The 27,102-nt window shown below is 50.3% G+C and overlaps 1 protein-coding gene across 2 annotated transcripts in view; it reads left to right on the forward strand.

Moving 5' to 3' along the window:
- Positions 1-27,102, forward strand: part of MTSS2 (MTSS I-BAR domain containing 2) — a 46,058-nt gene that overhangs the window by 6,471 nt on the left and 12,485 nt on the right. For both annotated transcript variants that reach the window (XM_070760567.1, XM_070760568.1), the window contains exons 2-6: positions 4,631-4,692; positions 10,838-10,911; positions 18,698-18,782; positions 19,496-19,587; positions 20,339-20,413. In XM_070760567.1, coding sequence (XP_070616668.1) covers positions 4,631-4,692; positions 10,838-10,911; positions 18,698-18,782; positions 19,496-19,587; positions 20,339-20,413 — 388 coding nt within the window. The remainder of the gene's footprint in view (positions 1-4,630; positions 4,693-10,837; positions 10,912-18,697; positions 18,783-19,495; positions 19,588-20,338; positions 20,414-27,102) is intronic.

A 27,102-nucleotide genomic window follows, 5' to 3' on the forward strand; every position in this document is an offset into this window, starting at 1 on the left:
TAATCAGTGGAATGGCTTCCCTTCAGAAGTTGTGAGGGGAAGTTTTCAAAAGAAGATTGGACAACCAGAATGGAATCAGGTCTCCCTCCAGCCTTGGGCGAGCCGTTGGGCCAGAGCTCCAAAGTCCCTTCCAGCCCACAGATTCTAGATCCTTTCTAGAGTGTTTCCCAGCTCTGGGAAGCCACGAGCACAAGGAAGGGTGTCTCCCCCTGTATTCAATTATTAAATTTTGTGTGGCCCCCATCGTCTGTCTGTCAGATCTGGCGAGAGCTCTCTTGTTGAGCAGCACAAAATACTCCTGTGTTTGCCTCGCGTGTGGCATATGGGGCCAGCAGAATGTCTCTGTCTGAGCATATGCTTGGAAAAGTCTTCTGAGCAACACAGTGTAAAACTGCGTAGGTTGTGTTGTTGAAGCCCTGGCGTCCCCTGGGGGGCTGCTGTTTGTCTCGTGCTTGGAGGGGAACCCGGCATCCTTCCCTTCTGCTCCCTGCTGTAAACATGCCTGCAAGGCTGCGCTTCTACATCAGGCCGCCTTGGACCGCCGTCCCTGGAGTGATTGGGGTCCTGGCAGTTGACCCAAGGATGCCCGTGCCTGCCCAGGCCCCCCAAAGTAGGCAGCCAGGAAGCAAGGTCCCGTGTGGATTTAGGGAGCTGCTGGGGGGTCCCTGGCGGGAGTAGCTGTAAATATGGGGCGAAGGAACAGCAAGAGGAGGAGGCTTTGGTTCTTGCAGGCAAGAGCTGCTCCATGGACTGTGGAAGGGACACGACAGCTGCTGGGCAGTGCCATGGCGTGGCCCTTTGCCCTGAAGGAGAGGGTGGCTGCGCGAGGACTCCGTGGGGTCTCAACTGAGGTTGGAAGGGGCCTTCTTGCCTGTCGGGCTGCAATCGGCCACCACCATTCCTGCTACAGTCAGTCTTGTACCTGAAACGACGGGACCTTTGTCCTGTCCCTCCAGCCGGCCTGCCTGCCTGAAGCTTCTTCCTGGTGGTCTCAGCTGCACAGATTGGCGTGGGGAGCCCTCCACAGTTCCTGAGAACAGACTTGTTATGACCAGGGGAGGCCTGTATCCCTGTGGCTTTGGCAACCCCTCCGTGGCTGCAGTTTTGGCTTTGGGCCTCAGTTTTGGGTAGCTCAGCATCAAAGCACCCCCCCCCCTCTCGGTCTTCTCCCTCCCTTCCCCCTGTGCTTGGGGGGCCAAATCAGAGGGCTGGGAAGTGGCTGCAGCCCTTAGTGGTTCCTCTGGCTGTGTCTCTCCTTTGCTCCCAGAGAATGGCCCAAAGGCGGTTTTCATTCCTTTCCTTGGGGGGGGGGGGGCACATTCTTGCAAGTATGTCAGTGGCTTTTTGAATTACGCAAGGGGTGGAAACACTCACCGTCCGTTACAACAGGCACCCTCCCTCCCCCAACTGAAGAAGAAAAGCCTCGTTTGATCCTTCTGGGTTTTATGCTCTCGGCTGCATCGGCCCCTTTCGGGGGCCCATCGGTGCCTTCCAGGGCCAGCCAGTCTGAATGGGTTTGACTGAGCACAGATGCCCCTCCAATCCCGGACGGCCCCCTCGCCAGGCCAAGCGGTGCCGATGCCCTGGAAGCAGCAGGTCCCCCCCCCTCAGGGCCTTTGGGCTGCGGCCACAATTCAATGGCCATCCTGAAACCGAGGGAAGGGGGAGGCTGGAGGCTGGGAGGAGGCTGTCTAAGGAGAGGGGCGGCACCTGAGGCAGGTCACCGCAAGGGACCCCCAAACATGGACAGGTGCCGGAAAGACTGCACAGCTGCCTCCAGGTGCGTTAGCCCTTTGAGGTGGGCCAGGTCAGGAGGGCCCTGTCTGTCCCCTTCCCAAAGGGTGGTTGGAGACTGGGTGACAGTTACAGGGAGTGCTCAGCTTATGTCCAGTCATGTAGCAACTGTTTGAAGTTATGACAGACTTCTCCAAAGTTCCAGTGGTCGTCGTCCGTCCCCCCCTCCCCGGTTACACGTTGGGCATTTGGCAGCTGACCACCCACCTGGATGCAGTAATGGGCAGCCAAAATTTTTACTGCCACATGGTTGGTGTGGCTTATTTTGTGGGTGTGGCTTAATGGTCATGCGGGTTCGGGGGGGTGCTGGCAAGCCCCCCAGGCCGGCTGCGACCTTTTAAAACAGGCGCGCCGCTTCCCAGCTGTCTCCCGAAGCCGAACGCTAAAGCCGAACTTCCGCGTTCGGCTTCGGGAGACAGCTGGGAAGCGGCGCGGCTGTTTTAAAAGGTCGCAGGCGGCCTGGGGGGCTTGCCAGCACACCCCGAACCCCGAACCCGGGTTCGGGGGGGTGCTGGGAAGCCCCCCAGGCCGGCTGTCACCTTTTAAAACAGCCGTGCGGCTTCCCAGCAGTCGCCGAAAGCCGTTTTTTTTGCGGGGGGTTTTTTGGTTGCACGGATTAATTGACTTTACATTGTTTCCTATGGGAAACAATGTTTCGTCTTACGAACCTTTCGTCTTACGAACCTCCTCCTTGCACCAATTAAGTTCGTATCATGAGGTATTACTGTATTTACTTCTGGTTTTCAGCAAAACCACAAATAATTGACTCACTCAATGACGATGGTGTGCAAAGGTCCCTGAAAAAAGGTCCTGAAGTCAGGTGGGTCACCTGGGCGACCTGCTTTTCGGCTGTCATGGTTTGCAACCTTAATGGGCAGCTGGCACTGTGCCACGGTTCCTTGGTCCAACAGTGGTGGCTGGAGAAGTTCTGTGGCGGCTTCCTCCCCGTAATGCCACTTTTCCCCCACCCTTGGAAGTGTTTGTGGATGTTGTGAAAAACCGTGAACCCCCCTCCTCATGCTGATCGCAGGTGACCTTGCAGGAGAGGTCCCAGAGCCCCCTCCTCAGGACTTGCCCAACTGGTGGTCCAGACTCAAGCAGATCTGAGTCGTTGTATCCTGATAAAACTGGAAAATCCCTCAAGTGGACCCGTAAATAATCTTTGGGCCCCTCCTTCCCTTATAGAGTTTGGGCCCCCTTAGAAAGGCCAGCAGCCGAATTCCACAGATCAAAAAGAAGACCAGAGAAAAGCACCATCATCCCTTTGCTACGTTACAGATGTGGATGAGAGGAGCTCTTGACCTTCAGTCTGGTTGACTTTCGGTCTTCTGGCTTTCCAGGCAGCTCCTGGAGCCTTCGAGGAAGCTCAGGCCTCTCTCTGCCAGCTGCTGGAGTCCCCAGGGTGGTGGTGGTGGTTGAGGGGCTAACTGGCCTTCAGCAGTGGGGAAAGGAGGAGAAGGCTTTGCAGGGAGGGCCAGGGAGGGAGGTATCTTCCCAGTGGTTCAAAATTTTTGAGAGGTGTGGTACAATGGTTCTGAGATGACATCTGCCAGCTCTTTAAGGACTCTGGGATGGGGCTGGGCACGAAAGCAACACCGCCAGGGTGAAAGTTTAATTCCCTTCTATTGCTACAACTTTCCCCCCCAAAGTTCCCGCAGTCCACTCTAAGTCCAAGAGCAAGGCTCCAAACACACACACCGACCTCCGCTAGTCCAGAGGAGGATCCAGTTCTAAGTTCTGAGCAGGAGTCCAGGGAATTTGGGAGTCCAAGGAGTCTTCATTACATGAGGGGGTGGCTGGGGCTGCAGCACCCCAGTACATCCATATAACAGGCTTCCTATTAGTCTCCAGGCATAATTCAAGGTATTGGTTATTACCTATAAAGCCCTACACGGATCAAGGCCAGACTATTTACGGGACCGCCTCTTGCCAAACACCTCCCAGAGATCAATAAGAGCTCACAGAGTTGGCCTCCTCCAGGTCCCATCGACTAAGCAATGCAGGTTGGCGGGTCCACAGGGGAGGGCCTTCTCTGTGGCTGCCCCGGCTCTATGGAACCAGCTTCCCCCCGATATCCATACTGCTCCCACCCTGCTGGCCTTTCGCAAGGCTACGAAGACCTGGCTTTGCCGGCAGGCCTGGGGGCCATAAATTTACATCATCGATGTCCAATTGTATGTATGGTGTGCATGTATATGAGTGTGATCGCTATTTTTTATAATAACTTTTTATGGGGTTTTAGTTTGTTATGTTTTAACCTTAGATAATGTTTCAGTTCTTTTACTGTTTTGTATCTATTTATATTGTACTCATACTGTTGTTGTAAGCCGCCCTGAGTCCGTCGGGATTGGGTGGCATAGAAATCGAATAAATAATTAAAAAATAATAATAATAAACAGCACTACCTGAAGCAGAGCAGGGTCCCTGGGTTGAGCAGGAGCCAGTAGAACGGTAGAGGCGTCTTTGGAAAACGAGGAGACTGTTGAGAGCTCCTGCTGAAGTTGGGCCTCGTCTTGTGTCCTGAGGTGGCCACTGAGTGTCCGGGGGGGTGGGGGCTGGCAGATTCCCCGCCTTGCAAACTGATCACACCACCCTGGCATCACCCGAGATGCCAAAGGGTTGGTTTGCTCTGAGCAGGGCTGGGGCAGGCCTAGATCGTTGGGAGGCGTGGGGGGCTTCTGACTGGTGGGGATGGCAAGAAGTGGGCTCCGGTGGGGTCTTTCTGGCACCCCAGGGGGAGGGACAGCCTCCCCATCCACCCACCCCCTGCCTGATGGGTCTCTTCTGTTGTTCCCCAGGGAAGGGGGCTCAACCTCTTTTCTCCTTTGTCTTGCAGAGCTCCTACCCAGTCTGGGAAGATTTCAACTCGAAAGCCACCAAGCTCCACTCCCAGCTGCGGTGAGTCCTCCTGCCCAGCAGCTGCCGTGGGCTTCCCAGCGGAGGGAAGAGGGCGGCTCCTTCTCTGAAGAGACAGTTGGGGGTCTTTGGGCCTCTGTGTGCTTTGTTTTGGGGCTCGTTGCTTTTGTAAAGTGGGCTGGTTGTTTGGAAGGTCGTTCACAGATATTGGAGGCCGTTTCTGTAAGTAAAGGGGGGGGGAGGCAAGAGGACCTCTGGATTATTTCTGCCAAGGGAGCCCCCCTCCCACCCACCCTGCCTGAGCATCTCAGGGCCACTCAGGGTGCCCGTGCTTCAGTCTTAAAGGCGCCTGGAGGCTTTGGGGTGGGGCTTGTTCAAAAGGTCCAAGTTGATTAAGGTTAGCCAGTCACTCTGACAGCCCCCTTTTTGGTGCTTCTGGAGGACTCCTGGGGGGGGGCATGCATTAGGCCCCCCTGCTGTTCTGAACAGCTGCAACCGCCACCCACCTACCCAACCCAGCTCTTCCGGGCTTTAAAGGCAGCACCTTGCATTGTCCCTGGTCGGCAGCTGGTGCAAACATTCCAGGACCAGCCACACGGGATCTTCCCTTTCCCCTTGCAGAGATTTGCCGCTGCGGTTCCAATGGCTTTGCAGCAGCCACCTTCCGTCTTTCTGCACTGGATGCGATGCTAAATCCCCACGCAATTGTCTGGATGGTCTGTGGATGGTCTTGCGTCCTCCCCCACCTCCCATCCCAAGAGGGAGAGAGCGGGAGGGGGGCTGTTCCCGCCGTCTGGAGGCCTTTCCTAGCTGGAAGTGTTGGTCTCCTGCCCATCTGGATAACAACCCTCCACAGTAGCTTCCCTTCTTAAATAGACGTGTAGAACAAGCGGAGTCCTGGGTGGATTGTTGTGACTGGGTGTGTTTGTGTGTGTGTCTCCTAAGAGTAGGGAAGGTAGAAGAGGAGGCATTGAAGGGGTGGCGCCTCTTGGGACTCTACGGGCAGACCAAGATGTGCAAAAGAGTGCCTCCCCCCCCCCCCCCCGAGGTGCCTCGTTCTGTGCGGTGGTGGAGAGAGCACAGATGGCGGGCATGGTGGAGGTCCCTTGCCAGGCAAAAAGGGCTGAAAGGTTTTTAAAATCCAGAAGTGCCCAGAACCCTCTTCGGAGGCTCTCCCTCATTCACTGAATCTGGAGGAGGAAGAGGAAGACAGTCATGTTTGCAGGGTTCTGCTCTTCTAGGCCAGTGATGGCAAACCTTTTTTTCCTCGGGTGCCGAAAGAGCCTGGGTGCATGCTATCGCACATGCTCAGTGCCTGGGGAGGGTGAAAACAGGTTTCCCCTGCTTCCCAAAGACCCTCCGGAGGCTGGAAACGGACTGTTTCCCAAATTTTGGTGGGCCCAGTAGGCTTGTGTTTCACCCTCCCCAGGCTCCAAAGGCTTCTCTGGAGCCAGAGGAGGGTAAAAATGCCCTCTCCCATCCTCCCGGAGGCTCTTTGGAAGCCAAAAACACCCTCCCAGAGCCTCTATGCGAGCCAAAAATCAGCTGGCCAACACATACATGCATGTTGGAGCTGAGCTAGGGCAACAGCTTGCGTGCCAGCAGATATGGCTCTGCATGCCACCTGTGGCACCCGTGCCATAGGTTCGCCATCACTGTTCTAGGCCATCGAAGTAAAAACTGCCTGTTAGAATAGAACAGAACGGAACAGAATAGAATTCTTTATTGGCCAAGTGTGATTGGACACGCAAGGAATTTGTCTTGGTGCATATGCTCTCAACGTACATAAAAGAAAAAGATACATTTGTCAAGAATCATGAGGTACAACACTTAATGATTGTCATGGGGTCAAATAAGCAATGAAGAAACAATATCAATAAAAATCTTAGGATACAAACAACAAGTTACAGTCCTACAGTCCTAAGTGGGAGGAAAAGGATGATAGGAATGATGAGAAAAACTAGTAGAAATAGAAGTCCAGACTTAGTAAAAAGTCTGACAGTGTTGAGGGAATTATTTGTTTAGTAGAGTGATGGAGGCCAGTGGCATTTTGAATCTGGTGGCCGGCGGAAGACATGGCAGCAGCTAACATGTCCGGATGAACGGAGGGCCCAGTGGCTGGGAGCTCAGCTTTCTAAAGATTCATCTTTCCTATGACCTCCTCCTATTGGTGCCTTCTCGTTTATCGCGCTGTAGTTTGTATCTTATGATCTATAGGAGTTGTTTGTATGTACAGTGAGACCAATTCTTTGTGTGTCCAATCACACTTAGCCACTTATAGTCTCTGAGTGCATTTGTAAGAATGCCAGAGGAAAACTCAGGGTGCATTAGGATTCACTGCTTTAAGATCTGGGGACCTGCTGGAGGTCAGTACAGTGAAGACCCAGATTGTTGGGGGCAGAGAGGGATGTAAAGCATCAGTCTCAAACCTTGATGGCTGTGGTTGGGGACTTGGGGTGGGGAGGGGAGCTGGCCACACAAACAGCGGGCTGGGGTGCACCGACCATCTGCTCAGCCAGCCCATTTTGGACAGAGGGACCCAGCACCTTGCTGTAAAGCACTTCAGGGACTATTGGCTTAAATATAGAGAATGAGTTTAAAAAGACAAAAATTTTATTAAGAAAAGTGAGAAGGGAGATATAAGAGAGAAAAAGAAGTTAGGAATTCAAGACATTTAGAAATGTTAGAATTAGGAAAAAAGTGAACAATGAGTAAAGATATTAAATGAGGTGGGTGTGCAATATGGCTTAGAATTAAGAGGCATGAGAGATAATAAATATTTTGGAAAGTTAAGCTATAGTGGTTAATTTGGGGAAGTTTTATTGGTGGTAGATCTAGGAGATAAAACTAGGTTAGGAAGAGGCAGCATTAGGTTAGTAACATAAACCAGTACCCAGAGTAAACAGTTATATACACAGAAAAGATATAAAAATGATGATTTTAGAAGAGGCACCACTTAAATACCTAATGAAAATATTATCAGTCTGTTAAATAGGAGATGAATTAGGATAAGAAGCACTCAGGGAGGGAAGGGGAAACTAGGAGAAAGTAGAAAAGTGAAGGGAGAAGAGAAGGAGTGGAAGGAGAAAAGAAGGAGTAAGAAAGTAGAAGGAGGGGACTGTGACGGAATGAAGGAAAACAGACGGATGAACAGGAGTTAAAAATAGGTGCAAAAAGGACACTGATTTTTGATTGATTGAATAAAAATATATGTTATTGGCTCTGTTAAAACGTGCTATTGCTAACATGTTTTAAGCTGCCCTGAGTCTAAGGAGAAGGGCGGTATAACAATGGAATGGATAAATATATAAATTAAAATTGTGGAGAAATGTTTTTTTTTTTTTAAAAAAGCCCAAGGCTAGAAAGTGGCCAGAGGAAGAACAGCGCCTGCTGGTGGCCGGGAGGTCTCCCTTCACGTTGTTCAATACTTCAGTCTGGCTCGGCCTGGCCTAGCCTGGCGCTAAAATTACTACTGAGCTACTTTTTAATACCTTCCAACATGGTAGCTGTTATTTCACTTCCGTTTACACCTTGCTCTTGCTCCTTTTCCCTCTTTTACTATTGTTAGCCTCCTGGAGTAGCTCCCTGACAAGATAGGCAGCAAGAAAACTGAACAAACGATGCCTTAAAAATCAACCTCTGCATTTTTCTGAGGAGGTTCAGATCTCTGAAGTGTCAGCAATGGCTGCTTTTGGCAGGCTGTCATTTTAGTCCAAGGTTACGGCATAAGGGAATGTCCCCAGGTTGCCTTCCGTGCTGCATCAGTTAGCGGGCTTTGGCCGTGAGCGGGGAGAGAAGAAATGAGAGCTGTATGTGTGTTCTGGGGAGGGGGGTCCCACAGGAAGGGGGGGGGCATACAAGGGATGCATCCCAAGAGCCGTTCGGCGAGGGCTTCTCTGTGGAGCCTGTTGTGGGGAAGAATATAAAGTAGCCGGTTTCCAGGAAACAGAAAAGTGGACAAAGCCGACTGGGGCCTGCAGCTTGGCAGAGAATTTTAAGGGGGAGCTTGTAACAAACCTCCCCTCAAAATCAGCAACGTGCGTTTGACTACTTTTATGTCTAAGAAAGGAACAGGAAAACCAGGAGCCTGCCTGCTAAGGCCCTGCGTGGCTTTCAAAAAAGATACTTTGTGAAGTATGTTAGTGGGGGAAAAGAAGCAGAGTCTCTCCTCAGAGCTTTAAAGCATCTTTGGGGTTATGGGTCCCTCCGAACACTGCCTCCACCCTTGTGTCCTTGCACAGCCAAAAAAAGAAGCGGGTGGAAGGAGTGCAGCCTAGAGCAGTGATGGTGAATCTACGGCACGCGAGCCATTGCCCTAGCTCAGCTCCAACATGCATGGGTGTGCCGGCCAGCTGATTTTTGGCTCACACAGAGGCTCTGGGAGGGCATTTTGATCCTTCAGGGAAGCCTTTGGGGCCTGGGGAGAATGAAGCATGAGTCTATTGGGCCCACCAGAAGTTGGGAAACAGGCCGTTTCCCGCCTCCAGAGGGCCTCCCGGAAGGACTGAAGGCTGAGTCAACCTTGAGCTCCTGAGATTCGATCTGCCAAACTGCTGGCAGCCGGTGACTGGCAGAAGTTGCTTGCAGTACAGTGTTCCCTCGATTTTCGCGGGTTCGAACTTCGCGGAAAGTCTATACCACGGTTTTTCAAAATTATTAATTAAAAAATACTTTGCGGGTTTTTTCCCTATACCACGGTTTTTCCCACCCAATGACGTCATATGTCATCGCCAAACTTTCATCTGCCTTTAATAAATATTTTTTTTAATAAACTTTAATAAATAAATATGGTGAGTAATAATCTGAATGGTTGCTAAGGGAATGGAAAATTGCAATTTAGGGGTTTAAAGGGTTAAAGGAAGGATTGTGATACTGTTCATAGCCAAAAATAGTGTATTTACTTCCGCATCTCTACTTCGCGGAAATTCGACTTTCGCGGGCAGTCTCGGAACGCATCCCCCGCGAAAAGCGAGGGAACACTGTACTGCACTCTTGACTGACCCCTGCAAGGCTCAGAAGGAGAGCTCTCTCCTTCCCCCCCCCCCCCATTTGTGACCAGATTGTGTGTGGCCTCAGTTTGTGCCTTGCTGGAGTTCTGCACATGTTTTATGTCGAGAGTCTTTCCAGGGGGCACATTTGACTCCTCCTTCCCAGGGAGAGAGTGGCTGAGGGTAGTTGGGTGGGTGTTTGGGTTAGCTAGAGGAAAGAGCCCCACCAGGAAATCAACTCGGCAGGTAGTCTAAGTCCCACTTCATTGAGGTTGGCTGTAAGAATTTCACTTTAAGTCTTTTCCTTCTTCTACCCCAGAGGATTGGGCAGGGGGGGGGGGTCTGCCTGGGCCTCTTCCATAGGTTATTTCCCTGTTCTGGACTCCAGGAATTTTCAGGCCCCTTTTGCCCGGGTTTCTCTGGCTTCCCTGGTCCTGAGGCTGGCCTGTCTTTTCTTTTTTCAGGAAAAAGTTTTTTATTTTTCTCCACACCAATCACGTCTGGATAAAAAACAATTATTCAAATTTCTTATATGCATTTACAAAGCTATTAACTAATACAGTTTCCTTTAGCTGCTTCTTTTCTTATTACATCTGATCATTTAGGCCGTCATGCTTCAATCTCCTCGATATATCCTTAATATCAATTTCATATATATTTTGTACCATTACTTTTATTGTAATCACCCTTTCAAAAAAATAAAAGAATGAAACCAGAATTCCCAATCATAATGACTAAATCTTAAATTTTATCTAACTGTTACAGGGATCATAACATATATCCATTCAAAAGGGGAGGAAAATCCAAATAATTTATTAAAAATGTCCCAATAATTCCTTTTAGTAAGTAGATAAAAAATAATTTTTTTATTGCATTATGTATATAGTAGATTTTGAAATATTGATATTAATAAGGAAATAGATTGAAAGTTAAGAACTGTAAAAGGAATACAGTTTAACTGATTGGAATATAACAGTATAGTTTACTGTTAAAAGAAAAGGTCTAGAAGTTGGTTTTCTTATTTTTTTTCCAATGTTTGTATATATCTCTTATGTTATGTGTATACAAGTCTGAATCAATGTTTTCAATGTAAAAATCATTTTTAAAAAAATTAAAAAGAAGAGTAGAAGCAGAGGGTCGGCCCCCTCTCAACCTGAGCCCCCTCTCTTTCTTTCTTTCCTTCCTTCCTTCCCTCTTAGGTCCACCATGCTGGCTGCGGTGGCTTTCCTGGAGGCCTTCCAGAGAGTGGCAGACATGGCCACCAACACCAGAGGTAAGGATGCAAAAGGGGGGGAAGCCCCTCGGCTGACCCTACCCCCCAGCCGAGCCTGATTCCAGGAATGCCTCTCCCCCTGGCAACCACCCTGCAAACCTGGACACAGGCCCAGCAAAGCCCTCTTCCCCAGGGGGAGTGAATGACTGCCCCCCTCCCTTTTCAGTGGTGCTCTCCCCTGAGGCTGCCTGAGGCCCACTCCCACAATCTGGCACAATTATCATTATTAATAATAATTAGACTTGTATGCCACTCCACAGACGTGGAAAATCTCAGAAATTATAACTATCCCAAAGCCGGATCGTGATTTAATGGATCCAAGTTCTTATCGCCCTATCAGCTTATTAAATCAGGATTATAAAATATTTATGAAAATATTGGCAAACAGGGTGGAGAATATTTTACCAAAAGTAATTGGAGAAGACCAATATGGATTTGTTAAAGGAAGAAAGATTTATGAACCAATTAGAAACGTGGTCAATGTTATGCACCATGTTACCAATACCAAAGGAAAATTAAGTATATTAAAGTTAGATGTGTATAAAGCCTTTGATAAAGTTAATCATGATTACCTATTTCAATTATGTAAAGATTTAAATATGGGAGATTCATTCTGTAGAACTATAGAAACAATTTATAAGGACAATATAGCCCATATTAGAGTAAATGGTAACAGAACAGAAACGATTAAAATTCAGAATGGAACTAAGCAGGGTTGTCCACTATCCCCAATGTTATTTGCACTGGCAATTGAGACTTTAGCAAATAAAATTAGAAATGATAAGGAATGGAGAGGTTATCAAATAGGAAAATTCGAATTGAAATTAAATTTGTTTGCAGATGATGCTATAGTGATGTCTGAAACCCCAATCGAAATGATGAAAAGAATAATTATATTGCTCCAGGAATTTAAAGACCAATCGGGACTTATGGTTAATATAGAGAAATCTGAGATAATTTGTTTAAACACTGGCCCTAAAGAGCAAATTGAGATACAAAAAATATCAGGATTGAAATTAGGTTGTAAAAAAAATGACATATCTAGGAATTTGGTTGTTTAAGAATCCGATAAAAATTGTGACGGCCAACTATAATTTAATATGGAAAAAAATTCAGAAGCAGATAAAAAATTGGAAAGGGAAAAAGTTGGGAAGAATTGCCATGATTAAGGCACTTAAAATGATGATAATACCAAAAATGATGTATTTATTTCAGGTTCTACCGGGTACCTTCCCTGGGGCAAAACTGAGAGAATGGGATAGTAAATTAAACTTTTGGATTGAAAGAAACAAAAAGCCTAGAATAAGAAAACAATGGCAGTTTGCACAAGAGAAAGGGGGGGTGGGGGAGCCCGTGCTTAGTACTATATAGAGAAGCATTTCAAATAGAAAGACTAATGGAATTACAGTTATGGGGGGAAAAGAAATGAGTAAATTTAGAAAAGGAAATTAATAATATAAATAATAAAGAGTTATGGGATAAACATATATCCATTGTAAGATAAAATACAGGAAATAGTATAAGGGCAGACTAGATGGACCATGAGGTCTTTTTCTGCCGTCAGTCTTCTATGTTTCTATGTTTCTATTATTTAAAAATTGGAGTAGAATAGAAATCAGTAATTTAATCGACCCTCTCAAAGCATGTTTAGAAATATGGTCTAAGTGGCAGAGAAAATGTGGAACTAGGAATTCTAAGCTATCAACGTTATACGTATTGAATACAGGGGATGATGTTAACTTAAGCAGAATTATTAAAGTATTAAATAGCAAAGGGATAACGAGAATTGAACAACTATATGAGAAGGATGGAAGAGTTAGCAGAACTCGATTGGAATGGTGGATTGGTCAACAGAAATGGCTGCAGATTAATGCAATAACCACATATTTAAATAAAAGTGAGAATAAAGAAGCTTTTTTACGAGAAGAAAATTGTTTAGAAAAAATAATAAGAGAAAAGATTAATGAGAGTAAAGCACAAGCCGGTAATATATATAGAATGTTACTGCAGGTGGAAGAGGAAGTAACAAAAAGTTTGACAAGATGCTGGCAAAATGATTTACAAATACAGTGATCCCCCGCTCGTTGCGAGGGTTCCGTTCCAGGACCCCCCGCAACGAGCGGGTTTTCGCGAAGTAGCGCTGCGGAAGTAAAAACACCATCTGCGCATGTGCAGATGGTGTTTTTACTCCCACAGCGCTAGCGAGGAGCCGAAGATTGGGGGCGGCGCGGCTGTTTGCCGCCGGCATGGGGGGCTTCCTAGCAGCCCCCCAAACCCGGGTTGGGGGTCCGGGGGGCGCTGGCTCTCGGCGCTTTCGAGCTGAGTCCGGGAGCGAATTCGCTTCCGGACTCAGCTCAAAAGCGCCGATAGCCAGCGCCAACGAACGGCTTGTCCACGCTGACTCTCGGCGCTTTCGAGCTGAGTCCGGGAGCGAATTCGCTTCCGGACTCAGCTCAAAAGCGCCGATAGCCAGCGCCAACGAACGGCTTGTCCACGCTGACTCTCGGCGCTTTCGAGCTGAGTCCGGGAGCGAATTCGCTTCAGGACTCAGCTCGAAAGCGGCGAGAATGAACGGCGTGGGCGGGCGAAGGGCGGGCGGCAGCGAGGAGTTTGCGTGGGCGGTGGGGAAACTCCTCGCTGACGCCAGCAAGAGGGGGAAGACCCGGGGAAGCCGCCCAGCAGCTGATCTCCCGGTTGCCATCTACGCATGCGTGCCCATAGAAAAAACGGGCACGCATGCGTAGATGGTATTTTGACTTCCGGGTTGAAAAATCGCGAAGTACCCTGTTCGCAATGGTTGGGGACGCAATAAACGGGGGATCACTGTAGATGAAAGTGAAATGAAAGAAATAGTAGAAAATATATATAAGATCAAAAATACGAGAGTTAAAGAGATGAGAAGGAAAATTTTACATAAATGGTACTATACACCAGCACAACTTGCACACTTCCAGGGGAAAGAGAAGGGTAATTGTTGGCATGGTTGCCAAAAAAAGGGAATCTTTATGCATATGTTCTGGGAGTGTGCAGAAATTCAGACATTCTGGAATGAAGTACAGAACGAAATTAACAAAATGTTAAATATTAACTGGACAATTACAAAAGAAATAGCGATTTTAATTAAACAAAGAAAACTAGGAGAATTCAAGGAAATAAAATCTGCAGCATTGGAAAGTGCTCAAGCGGTAGTGGTATTGGGTTGGAAAGATTCCACAAAATGGACATTACAAAATTGGTACTGGTACAGGGTGGACCACATACACTTTGAAATTATGGAAATAAGATTAAACAATTTTGATGAGAACAAATTGGAGAAGCTGATGGTACGATGGAATAAGGTGAAAGATTATATGTTGAGTAGAATCTGTGATGTAAATGTGAAAAATAAACTGCAATCACTCTTTTAGTAATATTCAATGCAAGATAGAGCCAAGGAATTATAGATAAACAAATCCAAATCTTTGAATCCTCTTGTATGGGTGGTGGTGGTGAAGGGGGGTGTCTTGTTTGTTAGGTGACGGGCACACGCACTGTGCACTGTTATATGTTTGTTTTATGTAACTATTTTATAAAAATCAATAAAATTTATTTAAAAAAAAATAAAAATTAGACTTGTATGCCGCCCCTCTCCGAGGACCAGGAGTGGCTCACAACATGCAATACGAAACAATATGAATAAAAATCTAATAGTTAAAACAGTAAGCTAAAATCCCATTATGTTAAAAAGCAGTCAGTCTACTCAATCACATCCACACATATCATTTAACGGTCAGAGATGAAGGGGGCATGGTCTAGCTGCCCCAAGCCTGGGTTTTAAGGGTATTGCGAAAGGCGAGGAGGGTGGGGGCAGTGCAAATCTCCGGAGGGAGCTGATTCCAGAGGGCCGGGGCCGCCACAGAGTGGCCTTTGGGAGAGGGGGAAGGAGGGGTGGGGGGGAAAGGAAGCCCCTTCAAAGGGCCTGGCGGCACTTCTGGGGAAGGGGACCTTGACATCCCCAAAGGCCCAAAGAAGCACAAAACCTCTGTACAGGGTAGGTGGGCACCGTTGTGTTTCTTCCATCTTGAACTCCTCCCTTCAGAAAGCAGGGAGAGAGCCGGCCACGTTGGGTCACATGAGGGAAGGTGGGCGCTCGTGGGAAGTCTCTCTAGGGGAAGCCCAGAGACGCCCTTCCCGGATGCCCCTTGGATCTGTTATGGGGAGGAGGGGAGCCTCCGAAATCCTCCAGAGTCTGCAGATGGAGAGAAAGTGCCTGCAGAGTGAAGCCTTGACCTCTCCAACTCCAGTTCTCCCTCAGCCCCCTGTCCCCCCCTCTTGTACATGAGGAGCTCTTGAGGGTCGGGGCAGGTGAGGAGATTCTAAGGGGGTGAAGCTTCCGGTGGAGGAATTCATGAAACCTGAGGCCGAGGGCTGTGCGGATCGTCTAGTCCAGGCCCAAAGCCAGAGGGAGTCCTGACAAGGCCCCTGAGGTGTCCATAGAAGCCCTGGTGGCGGAAGGAGGGGTTGGCCTCCATGAGGTGAAGCCAGTTGGGACCCCGGCGAGTTTCTTTCAGCAGATTTATTGAATAGTAGGTTGACAAAAAGTGGGCAAGCGGGGGCTTTAGAGCCATATTTACCTCAGAGTCTTTTTCCGTTTTTTTCTTAGCGGATTCTCTCAGAAGTGCAAAGAGCATGAAGGGTTTTCCAGCCCTTTCTGAGTCTCAGGCTCTGAACAGGCCATCTGCGTCCCAGAACATGTGCTCCACCTGTGCCCAAGTGATGGAGGGGGTTCAGCCCTTCCCTCCTTTGCCTCTTTTTCCCCCTCATTGTGGGGGGGGGGGCAGCCCAGCGAGGCTCTGGCTTCTGTGGGGAGGGAGGGAGGGTGGGGGTGATGGGAGCTCAGGCCAGGGGTGGAGCCAGGGGATGAGTGGGTTGCACAGCGGGTGGGACTCTGCTGGGCTTTGGGGCAGCCCAGAAGGGGGTCTCCGCCAGGAAAATCTGAGCTAGGATCCGGCCACAGGGAAGGGGGCCTCACTCCCACTTCGGTCTTCCTGGCCCCGGGGCCTCCTTGTGGCATGACAAGGAGGGGACTTCACAGAACAGACGGTTAGAAGGGGGAGGGGGCGTGTAAGGAAATAGAATCAGAGTTGGAAGGGACGTCCAGGGTCATGGGGTCCAACCCCTTGCTCAATGCAGGATTCATAAATAACTTCAGATCGTGCAGAATGCAGCTGCGAGAGCAATCATGGGCTTTCCCAAATATGCCCATGTTACACCAACACTCCGCAGTCTGCATTGATTGCCGATCAGTTTCCGGTCACAATTCAAAGTGTTGGTTATGACCTATAAAGCCCTTCATGGCACCGGACCAGGCTACCTCAGGGACCGCCTTCTGCTGCACGAATCCCAGCAACCGGTTAGGTCCCACAGAGTGGGTGTTCTCCGGGTTCCATCAACTAAACAATGCCGCTTGGCGGGACCCAGGGGAAGAGCCTTCTCTGTGGTGGCCCCGACCCTCTGGAACCAACTCCCCCCAGAGAGTAGAATTGCCCCCACCCTCCTTGCCTTTCATAAGCTACTTAAAACCCATCTCTGCCGCCAGGCATGGGGGAATTGAGATACACTTTCCCCCTAGGCCTTTACAATTTCATGTATAGTATGTCTGTATGTCTGTTTGGTTTTTTTATATTAATGGGTTTTTAAATCATTTTTAGTATTTATTGGATTATTATTGTACATTGTTTTATTACTGTTGTTAGCCGCCCCGAGTCTCCGGAGAGGGGCGGCATACAAATCCAATAAATAAATAAAATAAATAAATATCAATGTTTGTATTTATATAGTATAATTAAGTATAATTAAAGTTACAGCAATAGAGATTGAGCACAATAAGAATTGTGAAACAAGTATATCACATACTGTCCAATTAAGTTTTTATGTTTGTATTATACAGTGAACCCTCGAGTTTCGCGTCCTCAAGCATCGCGAAAGGGCTATTTCGCGAGTTTTAAACCCGGAAGTAAACTCCACCATCTGCGCATGTGTGCGTAGATGGTGGAGTTCCCCAGCTGGGAAGCTGGGCGGCTTCCCTGGGTCTTTCCCCTCTTGCCCCGTAAGACCCCAGCGGCGGCGCGAGCAACGGCGTGGGCGGGCGGGCGGCACGCGCGGGGACACCCCAGCTCCGCTGCCCAGCTGGGGAGCGGAGCTGGGGCTTCCCCAAGCGCGCGCGTGTTGCTGGGGCCGCTCCCCAGCTGGGGAGCGGAGCCGGGGTTTCTCCAAGCGCGCGCGCGTTGCTGGGGCCGCTCCCCAGCTGGGAAGCGGCCCCAGCAACGCGCGCGCGCTTGGGGAAACCCCAGATCCGCTCCCCAGCTGGGGAGCAGCCCCAGCAACGCGCGCGCGCTTGGGGAAACCCCGGCTCCGCTCCCCAGCTGGGAAGCGGCCCCAGCAACGCGCGCGCGCTGGGGGAAACCCCAGATCCGCTCCCCAGCTGGGAAGCGGCCCCAGCAACGCGCGCGCGCTTGGGGAAACCCCAGATCCGCTCCCCAGCTGGGGAGCAGCCCCAGCAACGCGCGCGCGCTCCCCAGCAACGCGCTGCGGGCGGCGGTGGAAGTAAAAACACCATCTGCACATGCGCAGATGGTGTTTTTACTTCCGCACCGCTACTTCGCGAAAAATCGATCATCGCTTGGGGTCCTGGAACGGAACCCTCGCGATGATCGAGGGTTCACTGTATATTTAAATTAAGATTTTTTTAAAAACAATTTAAAGGAGAGGACTTCCAGCTGGCTATTTTCCCGAGGAGGGTGGAGAGAACCAAGGGTGGGTGGGTTATAGCATTGACCAGGTAAGGTTGGGTAGGATCGGGTGGTGGAATTGATCAGAAAACAAAAAATCCTTGAAGGTAAGATGGCGTCCGCTCCATTGTGCCCACTGCCAGAGGCAGAGGTGGGCTGCTAATGTTAGTACATGATACTCACCAGTATTTTGGGGTTGCCATGTATGTAAACTACCACTTGCAGTTTGTACCTTTATAGATGCAATATACCTTTAGGGACTTTGGCTGGTTCACCATAAGAGGGCGCCAGCACGATCTCCCTATGATGATGCTGGAGAGCTCATTCACTCTTTGCCTTTACCTTGTGGGGGGAGTATATTCTGCTTCGTGCTGCGGTTTGTTGTTTATTTCTGCTTTGTGCTTGTAAATATGTATATATGTAAATAATACCGTACTTGTTTAGCATACTAAGTCTATGTCGTTACTGGCTGTATCACCCATCCACACTCTTACCTTAAACTCTGCTCTGCGTATGTCGAACGTCTCGCAGCCTAGCTGCACCAAGACATACTAACAGCTAAGGTGGGCGGTGACGTGTGCTCGCCCCCGTGGCTCTGAGTGCTGGCGGAGTCCAACGCAACTATGCTACTGCACCTGGGCCATGGGCGCCCCTGTGTCTCCATGTGCAATATCGCTCCCTGCCCAGGTGCAGTAGCAGAATTGCACTGGACTCCACCAGCACTCAGAGCCATGGGGGCGAGCATGCGTCACCGTCCTACCTTAGGAGCCCAGCTTTGCCAGAGAACATGGCGATGCTGACCCGATGGAGGCCCTGGGCGTTCTGGGAGATGCCCCCGAGGGTCTCCGGCCAGCCTCGCCTGGAGCCCTTTGGACCAGGCCCCCCAGGAGGCCGCAGGCGGCTGGGCAGGTCCACCTCCGCCTCTTCCGCTTCCCCCCAGGAGGAAGGGCTGCAGGAGAGACCGCCTGCTCCGGGCCTTTGCCAGCTAACCTCTATGGAGCCCCTCTTCTCTCTAGGAGCCACGAGGGACATTGGCTCGGCCTTGACCCGCATGTGCATGCGCCACCGCAGCATCGAGACCAAGCTGAGGCACTTCACCAAGTAAGTGCAGCCCTTGTGCAGCTCAGTTGCCCTTCCAGGCCCTGAGACAGCAGAGGGAGCTGTGGACTTTGTGAGTGTGTGTGTGTGTGTGCTTGTGTGTGTGTGAAGGAGTGCCTTCTGTGACAGCTGCCTAGTCTGGCTCCCTCTGCTCTGTGGCCGGTTCCCCTCCCACCCACCCCCTCCGTCCCGCCTTCCCCTGTCGAGGGCAGTCCTGGGCATTTTCCTGGTATGCAGGGGCCCCTGTAGACCCTGCAACCTGGGCAGTTGGGGAGACCCATTGGGCCGCCCAGTAGCCCCACTGGCAATGGATGTTTTTCCTCTGCGGCCACCAGGGCCATAAATGGCTCCAGGAGGCCTTTGCTGGGCCCATTCGGGAGCCTCCCCTTTGGAGCTGCACCCAGAAGGCCTCGTGCCCAGCGGAGCCTCTTCCACTGAGGGTGTGTGTGTCTGGGTGGAGGGCCTGCGGGGTTCCAGAAGACGTCACTTGGCAAGGAAGCGTTTCTCCCCCCCCCCCCCTTCCTCTCTCACACACACAGCCTGGGCAGGAGAGAGACAGCCCATTTCTAGGCCTACTTTGTGTAGGGTAAAAAAAAGAGGGAGGTGGCTTTGGCTAGATGGAGGCTTCATGCCCCCCCCCCTGGGCTGAAGGGTTGGGTTGGAGGGAAGGGTTGGAGGAAGCCGCCTCTCACCTCTCCCTCTCCCTGCTGCTGCAGTGCCCTCATGGAGAGCCTCATCAACCCCTTGCAGGAGAGGATCGAGGACTGGAAGAAGACGGCCAACCAGCTCGACAAGGACCACACGAAAGGTAGAGCGGCCCCACGGAGGAAGGGGCTGGGCCCACACGGGAAGGGAGGCTGGCAAGGTGCGCGGGCACCCACGATGGCTGGAAACAGGAGGCGGTTGTGGCCCCTGGGGCTTCCTTCTGCCCTGGGGGGGAGCCTTTGGCTGGGGGGTGAAGACCCCCTCAATGGCCTCGGAGGGGGGGCAGAGGGCAGAGATTTAGATTTAATTGGATTTGTATGCTGCCCCTCTCCGAAGACTCGGGGGCGAATCACAGCATGTACAGAAAACAGTAATAATACAATTAATAATACATTAATACATTAATAATACGAGTCCGCGGAGAGGGGCGGCATACAAATCTAAATAATAAATAAATAAATAAATAAATAAATAAATTAAAACAATCTTAAAATTCTAATTAAAAAGTATCAATACCATTCATGCGACAATCATACAAGAAAAACATTTGTTGGTCGGGGGAAAAGATCACATGACCCCAGGCCTGGTGGTAAAGATGAGTTTTTAAACTTTGGGAAGGCGAGGAGGTGGGGGCAGTGGGAATCTCCAGGGGGAGCTGATTCCAGAGGGCAGGGGCCCCCACAGAGAAGGCTCTTCCCCTAGGCCCCACCAAACAACAATTGTTTGGTCAACGGGACCCTAAGGAGACCAACTCTGTGGGACCTCACTGGACGCTGGGATTCGTGCAGCAGAAGGCGGTCTCGGAGGTAGTCTGGTCCTATTCCCAGTGGACCCTCTCCTGCCTCTCCTTGCAGAGTACAAGCGAGCCCGCCACGAGATCAAGAAGAAGTCTTCGGACACCCTGAAGCTTCAGAAGAAGGCCCGCAAAGGTGAGGGTCCGAGGGAGGGGAAGGGAGATGGGGCGGCATTGAGCCAGGGAAGGGGGGAAGCCCTTTGGCCTCCCCACAGATGAGAGGACCTGCAGGGGCAGGACCAGGGCAGCCTCCCTTGGAACTTGCCTCCCGCTAGGAGATTCCAGCTGCAGTTGACTTGAAAGCGGGAAGGCCTGATGGGGAAAGTGGGGTTGGGGATAACACCTGCAATCCGCCTTCCTTCCTCCTCCCCGGCCGCTGTCTTTCCTTCCTCCCTGTTCCTGTCCCTTGGCTTCTTCCCCTGGACTCAGGTGGGAAGGAGCAGAATGTTTCCAGAAGGTTCTGCACCTGGTCCTTCCTGCAAAGGTGGGGTGGGGGTGGGGGAGGAGCCTTCCTTGGACGATTGTCTGGGGCCTGAAGTGGCTTCCCCTGCAAGGCCCTCCGGCCTTCCGGGCCGATTCTCTGCCCAGGGGGATCTCCTGTCCCCTCCAGATGTGATGGAAAAGCTAAGCGCTGAGAGGGGGAGGGGCAGGCTCCAGGAATGGGAGGGGTGCCTTCCGGGGGGGGGGGGAGTGTGTGTTCTGCAAGGGGGTTGGGCAGGGGTTGGGGATCTTTTGTGTACCTGCCTCCTTTCACACATTCTTGTCTTTCTCCTCTTTTTTTTCCTCCCTTCCCACATTCCTCTGTAGAGCTACTTGGTAAGTCAAATGTTGCCCACCAGCTTCCTCCCTCCCTCCCTCCGTCTGTCCCCTCTCCTCTGCTCCCCTCCACCCTCCCACCCAGCTGGGCCTGAAATGAAAGAATGTCTCCAGTGAGGGGAGCTGGATCCCTTGAGGTTCCCAGGGAAACACCCCCCCCCCCCACTGGAGTTCCCCTTTGGTTCCCCTTCAGAGAGCAGCCCTCGCCTTCCCTGCCCCCCAAGGTAGCTCAGGTCTTGCGGGGGAGATGGCTGTGGGAAGACAGCAGAGCCCCACTTGCCTCCCTGGCTTCTTTTCCGCCCTCTTGGCCAACCCAGTGAATGCTGAGCCCTGTGGAGCCCTAGAGGTCAGCTGAGCCCAGACGTCCAGCCTTCCTGACTGCTGGATCTCTAAGTCTGTGGCCACTATTCATGACGCTTCGTCATTGTTGCTTCCACAGTCCAACTTGTCCTTACTGGGAATTTTTAAACCTTTTTTTAACTTTTAAAAATTATTATTATTATTATTTTATTATTTTATTTTTTGTATGCCGCCCTTCTCCGAAAACTTGGGGCGGCTCACAGAATAAGTATAGAAACAAAGCATACAAAACAAATATAATACATTAAAAAACTACAGCTAAAAACCCTCAATTACTCAATCAGACAATTTCAATCACACCATGCATCACATTTATTGGGCAGGGGGGGCAAGATCTAATTGCTCCAGGCCTGGCAACAGGTGAGTCTTAAGACTCTTGCGGAAGGTGAGGAGGGTGGAGGCAGTACGAATCTTTGGGCGGTGCTGATTCCAGAGGGCCGGGCCCCACACAGAGAAGACTCTTCCCCTAGGCACCGCCAAATGACATTGTTTGGTTGATGGGACCTGGAGAAGGCCAGCTCTGTAGGACCTAAGCGACCACTGGGATTTATGCGGCAGAAGGCAGTCCCATAAGTAATCTCGTCCGATGCCATGTAGGGCTTTGTAGGTCATTACCAACACTTTGAATTGTGTCCGGAAACCAATCGGCAACCAGTGCAGTCCGCAGAGTGTTGGAGAGACATGGGTATATCTAGGAAGACCCATGACCGCTCGCGTGGCTGCATTCTGCACGGTTTTAAGTTTCCGAGCACTCTTCAAAGGTAGCCCCATGTAGAGAGCGTTGCAGTAGTCGAACCTCGAGGTGATAAGAGCATGAGTGACCACGAGCAAGGACTCCCTGTCCATATGCAGATTAAAAAAATGTCTGTATTGTCATAATTGAAGGCCACTAACGTAGTGCACTTTAACTTGAACTCTGCCTCCCTGTTAGCCTCTTCTTCTGGGTCTTGTCCTCTTGACACCAGAGAGAGAAGCCGTCTCCTCCTCCTCCTCCCCTCAAGCTCTCTTTATAGGATCTGGCTTCTTATTTGGGGGACCCCCTTCCCAGCCCCTCTGTGTTCCCTCCAACTGTGCTGAGTCCTTCTTGAAGTATAGTGGCCAGACAGGGATTTGTTGCAGAAAGTGGATCTAACCAAAGGAGAATGAAATGGACCCCTGACTTCTGGTGTGGAAGAGACGCTCCCGTTGCTGCAGCTGAAGGCTGCAGGCTGAAATGAGCCAACCTCTGAAATGCCAAATATTTCCAATATTCCTGCCCTGCTTCTGTCATTGCCATTGGGAAGGTTTTGCTTTGCTTTGGCTTTTTTGTGCCAGTGGATGGCCGATCTCTCCCAGTGCCCGACTGGACAAGTCCCAGCAGTCTCCTTCGCAAGGCTTCTCAGAATGGGTTTGCCGTTGTGTCCTTCCTGAGCCCCCAGAGAGGGAGAGAACGGCCTCAAGATTCCCCTGCTGGCTGTGGGAGGGACCAGGACTCCCTGTCTTCGGACGTCTAGCCTGGTGGCCCCACCACTAGACCCCGCTGGCTGTCTTTGGAAGGGACACATCTGCACGTCCTTAGGAGAGGAGGCCCAGAAGCAACTTCTCGGGTGCCCCAACACAGGTTTAGGGGCTCATCGGGTACGTGGGTGGCCCAAGTGGTGCTTGGCCAATCTTGCAAGTTGTCCCCCTTGTTTGCTTGGCCTTTTGCCCCGGCTGATGGGCGGTTTGGAGTTGTTACACACAGGATTCTGTCCCACGAGAGGCATCTCAACAGTCAGGGCTTCCTTCGACCTGTTCCTAGGAAAGAAGAACCCAGACTCCATAGAGTCAGAGAAAAGGCACTTTTCCTAAGGACAAACTGAATGCAGCCAAAGTCTGAAGCAGACGGGTGCAAAAAACCCCCATAAAGCTCCCGCCCAGTAGTCAGGCCAGCAGAGTCCAATCATTGGCCAGGACGTTGTTTTGGGAAAAGTCTCAGGTCCACCCTCGTGCCCCAATTCCCTTGGTCTCCTGGATGGCCGAGCTTCAGCCTCTCGGCTCTCCGGGCCTCCACTTCTCCCCCCCCCCCGCCCCCCCTATGAGACTCCTTGGCCTGCCAAGAACTCGTCGCTCCCTCTGGTCCCAGGTTGTCCTTGTTGCCGCCTTGTGTTGATTGTCTTCCTTGGGGAGAATTGTTGCCTGCCTGGCCGACCAGCTGAGGCCTCCACAGTGCAGGCCAGGAACAGCCCCGGAGCTTCTGCACAGCGGCTGCTTCCTTTCCAAGCAGGAATGCGTGAATGTTGATATTAAGGCTGGGTTTTCATTTTGGGCCTGTGCACAATCCTCCCTCGCCCCCTCCTCCTCCCCCCTCTTTCTCTCTTGTCCGGCTCTCCTCTTGGGGGGGGGGGAATGCTGAGATCCACCCCCTGATTCCGGAGGGAGAGCCAGTGGAGGCAGAACAGGACTCGGATCCCCATTTTCAAAAGGAGACTTCCGACTCAGCCCACCTCTGAGTTGGTTTGAGCTCGGCTGACCGAGTTATTTTGCCTGTTTTGGTGCCTCTGTGTGTTTCACTGCCAAGCAGGACATGAGGATCTCAGCCTTTGCTCCCCAAATCTTTGGCCGGCTTCTGGACTCTGCTTGGCTATTTCTAGACTTACCTGATTCTTCTCATGGAGGCGGCTGCCTCCCACCCCCCACCCTGCCTTCCGTGCATGTGGGCTGCTGGCTGTGGGGGTGGGAAGCGTGTTCGAAGGGGAGCAGGACCCGCCGGCTACTTTTGCTGTGACCGTCTGGGAGCCCAGCAGAGCGAAGCAGCTGTCCTGGGCCCTGCTGGGCTCTGTGCTGTAAAGGGGGGGGGGGGAGACAGAGACACCTCCACTCACCCACCACCCATCACTGTGATTCTGCAAAAGAGGCCGTGGGGCATGTTCCCCCTGACGGCCAGTGGGGAGGGTGGAGGGGTGTGTGGAGAGGCTCTTCTGGAGGAGCTTGCCAGACTCTGCCCTGCAGAAGAGCCGATGGTGACTGTGAAAGCTCTTTTGCTTTTTGAGGTGCCACCCTTTTATCTGGCCTCCCTGGGATGAAGCAGGAGGGAGGCGAAACCCTCGGGCGTCCATGGGGGGTGGGCAGTTCCCACTGCCTGAGAGAGGGGCCAAAGAGATTCCATTCCCTCTTGGGGCTCAATGCAGCCAAACTGCTTGGGAAGCCGATGAAAGTGAATCGTTCCAGCCTCAGCCCAAAGGAGGAGGGAGTTTGGGGCAGGAGGAAGAGGGTCCCCACTCAGCACCTCCTAGTCTTTGGAAGCCCTGAAAGGGCAGCCCTGCCTCTCTTGGGCCTCCAACACTTTCTTCCCACCTGAGACAGGAAGGCTTCCTCCTCTTGTGGAAATCGGTTTCGGACCTCCAGGTTCCAAGGCCTCGGAGGTCTACCTTTGTCAAATGGGGTTCTTGTTAATTTCCCACCTTTATTTATACCTATACAGAAAATGCATATATATTAGAATAACTTTAATGTTACTTTAAATGTTCATGTTTTAAAATGAAATTTCATTGCATACAGCTCTCAAAGGGTCACTACCTCCAGTATATACTATATAAACAAAATAAGACAAAGCAAATAAATAAATACAAAATTATACATAGATACATACATACACATCCATACACATATATACATACACATATATCTACATATATGTTTTTTTTTCTTCCTGTCAAAAAATCAGGTTCTGTCCAGGTTGAAATCCCGGTAAGGGCATGGCTAGCTGATGAGAGCAAAATATCTTGAAATAGATCTATACTGTGAGAGGGATCTTGGAGTCCTAGTGGACCACCATTTAAATATGAACTAGCCGTGTGCAGCAGCTACCAAAAAAGCCAACATAGCTCTAGGCTGCATCAAGAGTGGGATAGAATCAAGATCACATGAAGTGTTAATACCACATTATAAGGCCTTGGTAAGGCCACACTTGGAATATTCCATTCTGTATTGGTTGCCACAATGCAAAAAGGATGTTGAGACTCTAGAAAAAGTGCAGAGAAGAGCAACAAAGATGATTAGGGGATCGGCAGCTAAAACATATGAAGAACAATTGCAAGAACTGGGCATGGCTAGTTTGATGAGAAGGACCAGGGGAGACATGATAGCAGTGTTCCAATATCTCAGGGGTTGCTACAAAGAGGGAGTCAAACTATTCTCCAAGGCACCTGAGGGTAGAACAAGAAGCAATGGGTGGAAACTAAACAAGGAGAGAAGCAACTTAGAACGTAGGAGTAATTTCCTGTCAGAACAATTAATCAGTGGAACAGCTTGCCCCCAGAAGTTGTGAATGCTCCAACACTGGAAGTTTTTAAGATGTTGGATAACCATCTCTCTGAAGTACCGTAGGGTTTTCTGCCTAAGCAGGGGGTTAGACTAGAAGACCTCCAAGGTCCCTTCTAACACTGTTGTTGTTGTTATAGTATGATCCATATATTTAGGATCACCTGCTCATTCTGCCTTGTTCTTCAGGCTGCCTCAGCAGAAGGTTGACCTGAATGGTCAAGCCTTATTGTAGTATATTATGACTGGGCAGCATTTCAGTGAGTGCCGGCAGGTGCTGGTCAGTGAATGGATGAGTGGCGCTTCCTCCCCCGAAATAGAGTCATAGGTTTTTCCAGCCAGCAGACGCCACCCCTGGGGCTGCTCTGAGGACTGACTGGGGCAGGCCAGGTTTCCCATCAGGTGTTGTAAGTTGTGAGTAAGGCCAGTGGATGAGCTTTCCTCTAGTTTCCTCTATAATGACCAAAAAGCCATTTTCTCAGGGTGTTCTCTGAAATGAGCCATCATTCTATTACGCCAGTATGGTTTCTTTGGAAGGGCTCAGCATGCAGTGGGACACCGTTATTATGTTTTCCCTTCCCAGAGTTAGATTTATATTGACCCAGGAAATTATTTGAGAACTTGTATGAATGGTTCTTGGGAACTCTCCATGTATTAGATTGCATTATGGGTGAACACTGGAACTTGGGTTGAGTTCAGGTCTTAAGAAATGCCTGTGTCTCTCTCTCCCATGTGCACCTCAGACAGTTCATATTCCACTCTGCTGATATTGCCTCCTATCAATATGCTGTATTGCTTTTATTATTATTATTATTATTATTATTATTATTATTATTATTATTATTAATAATAATATGCCATTGGACTCCCAATCAGTAGAATACTTGGCTGCATAGCTAGAGGTATAACAAGCAGGAAGGGGGAGACTGATCCCGCTGTATGGAGCGCTGGTGAGACCCCATTTGGAATACTGTGTTCAGTTCTGGAAACCTCACCTACAAAAAGATATGGATAAAATTGAACGGGTCCAAAGACGGGCTACAAAAATGGTGGAAGGTCTTAAGCATAAAACCTCTCAGGAAAGACTTCATGAACTCAATCTGTATAGTCTGGAGGACAGAAGGGAAAGGGGGGACATGATTGAAACATTTAAATATGTTAAAGGGTTAAATAAGGTTCAGGAGAGAAGTGGTTTTAATAGGGAAGTGAAGACAAGAACAAGGGGGCACAATCTGAGGTCAGTTGGGGGAAAGATCAGAAGCAACGTGACAAAATATTTGACTGAAAGAGGAGTAGATGCTTGGAGCAAACTCCCAGCAGACGTGGTTGGTAAATCCACAGTGACTGAATGTAAACATGCCTGGGATA

The sequence above is a fragment of the Erythrolamprus reginae genome, chromosome 9, assembly GCF_031021105.1.
Source record: "Erythrolamprus reginae isolate rEryReg1 chromosome 9, rEryReg1.hap1, whole genome shotgun sequence".
In the NCBI taxonomy this organism is placed as follows: domain Eukaryota; kingdom Metazoa; phylum Chordata; class Lepidosauria; order Squamata; family Dipsadidae; genus Erythrolamprus; species Erythrolamprus reginae.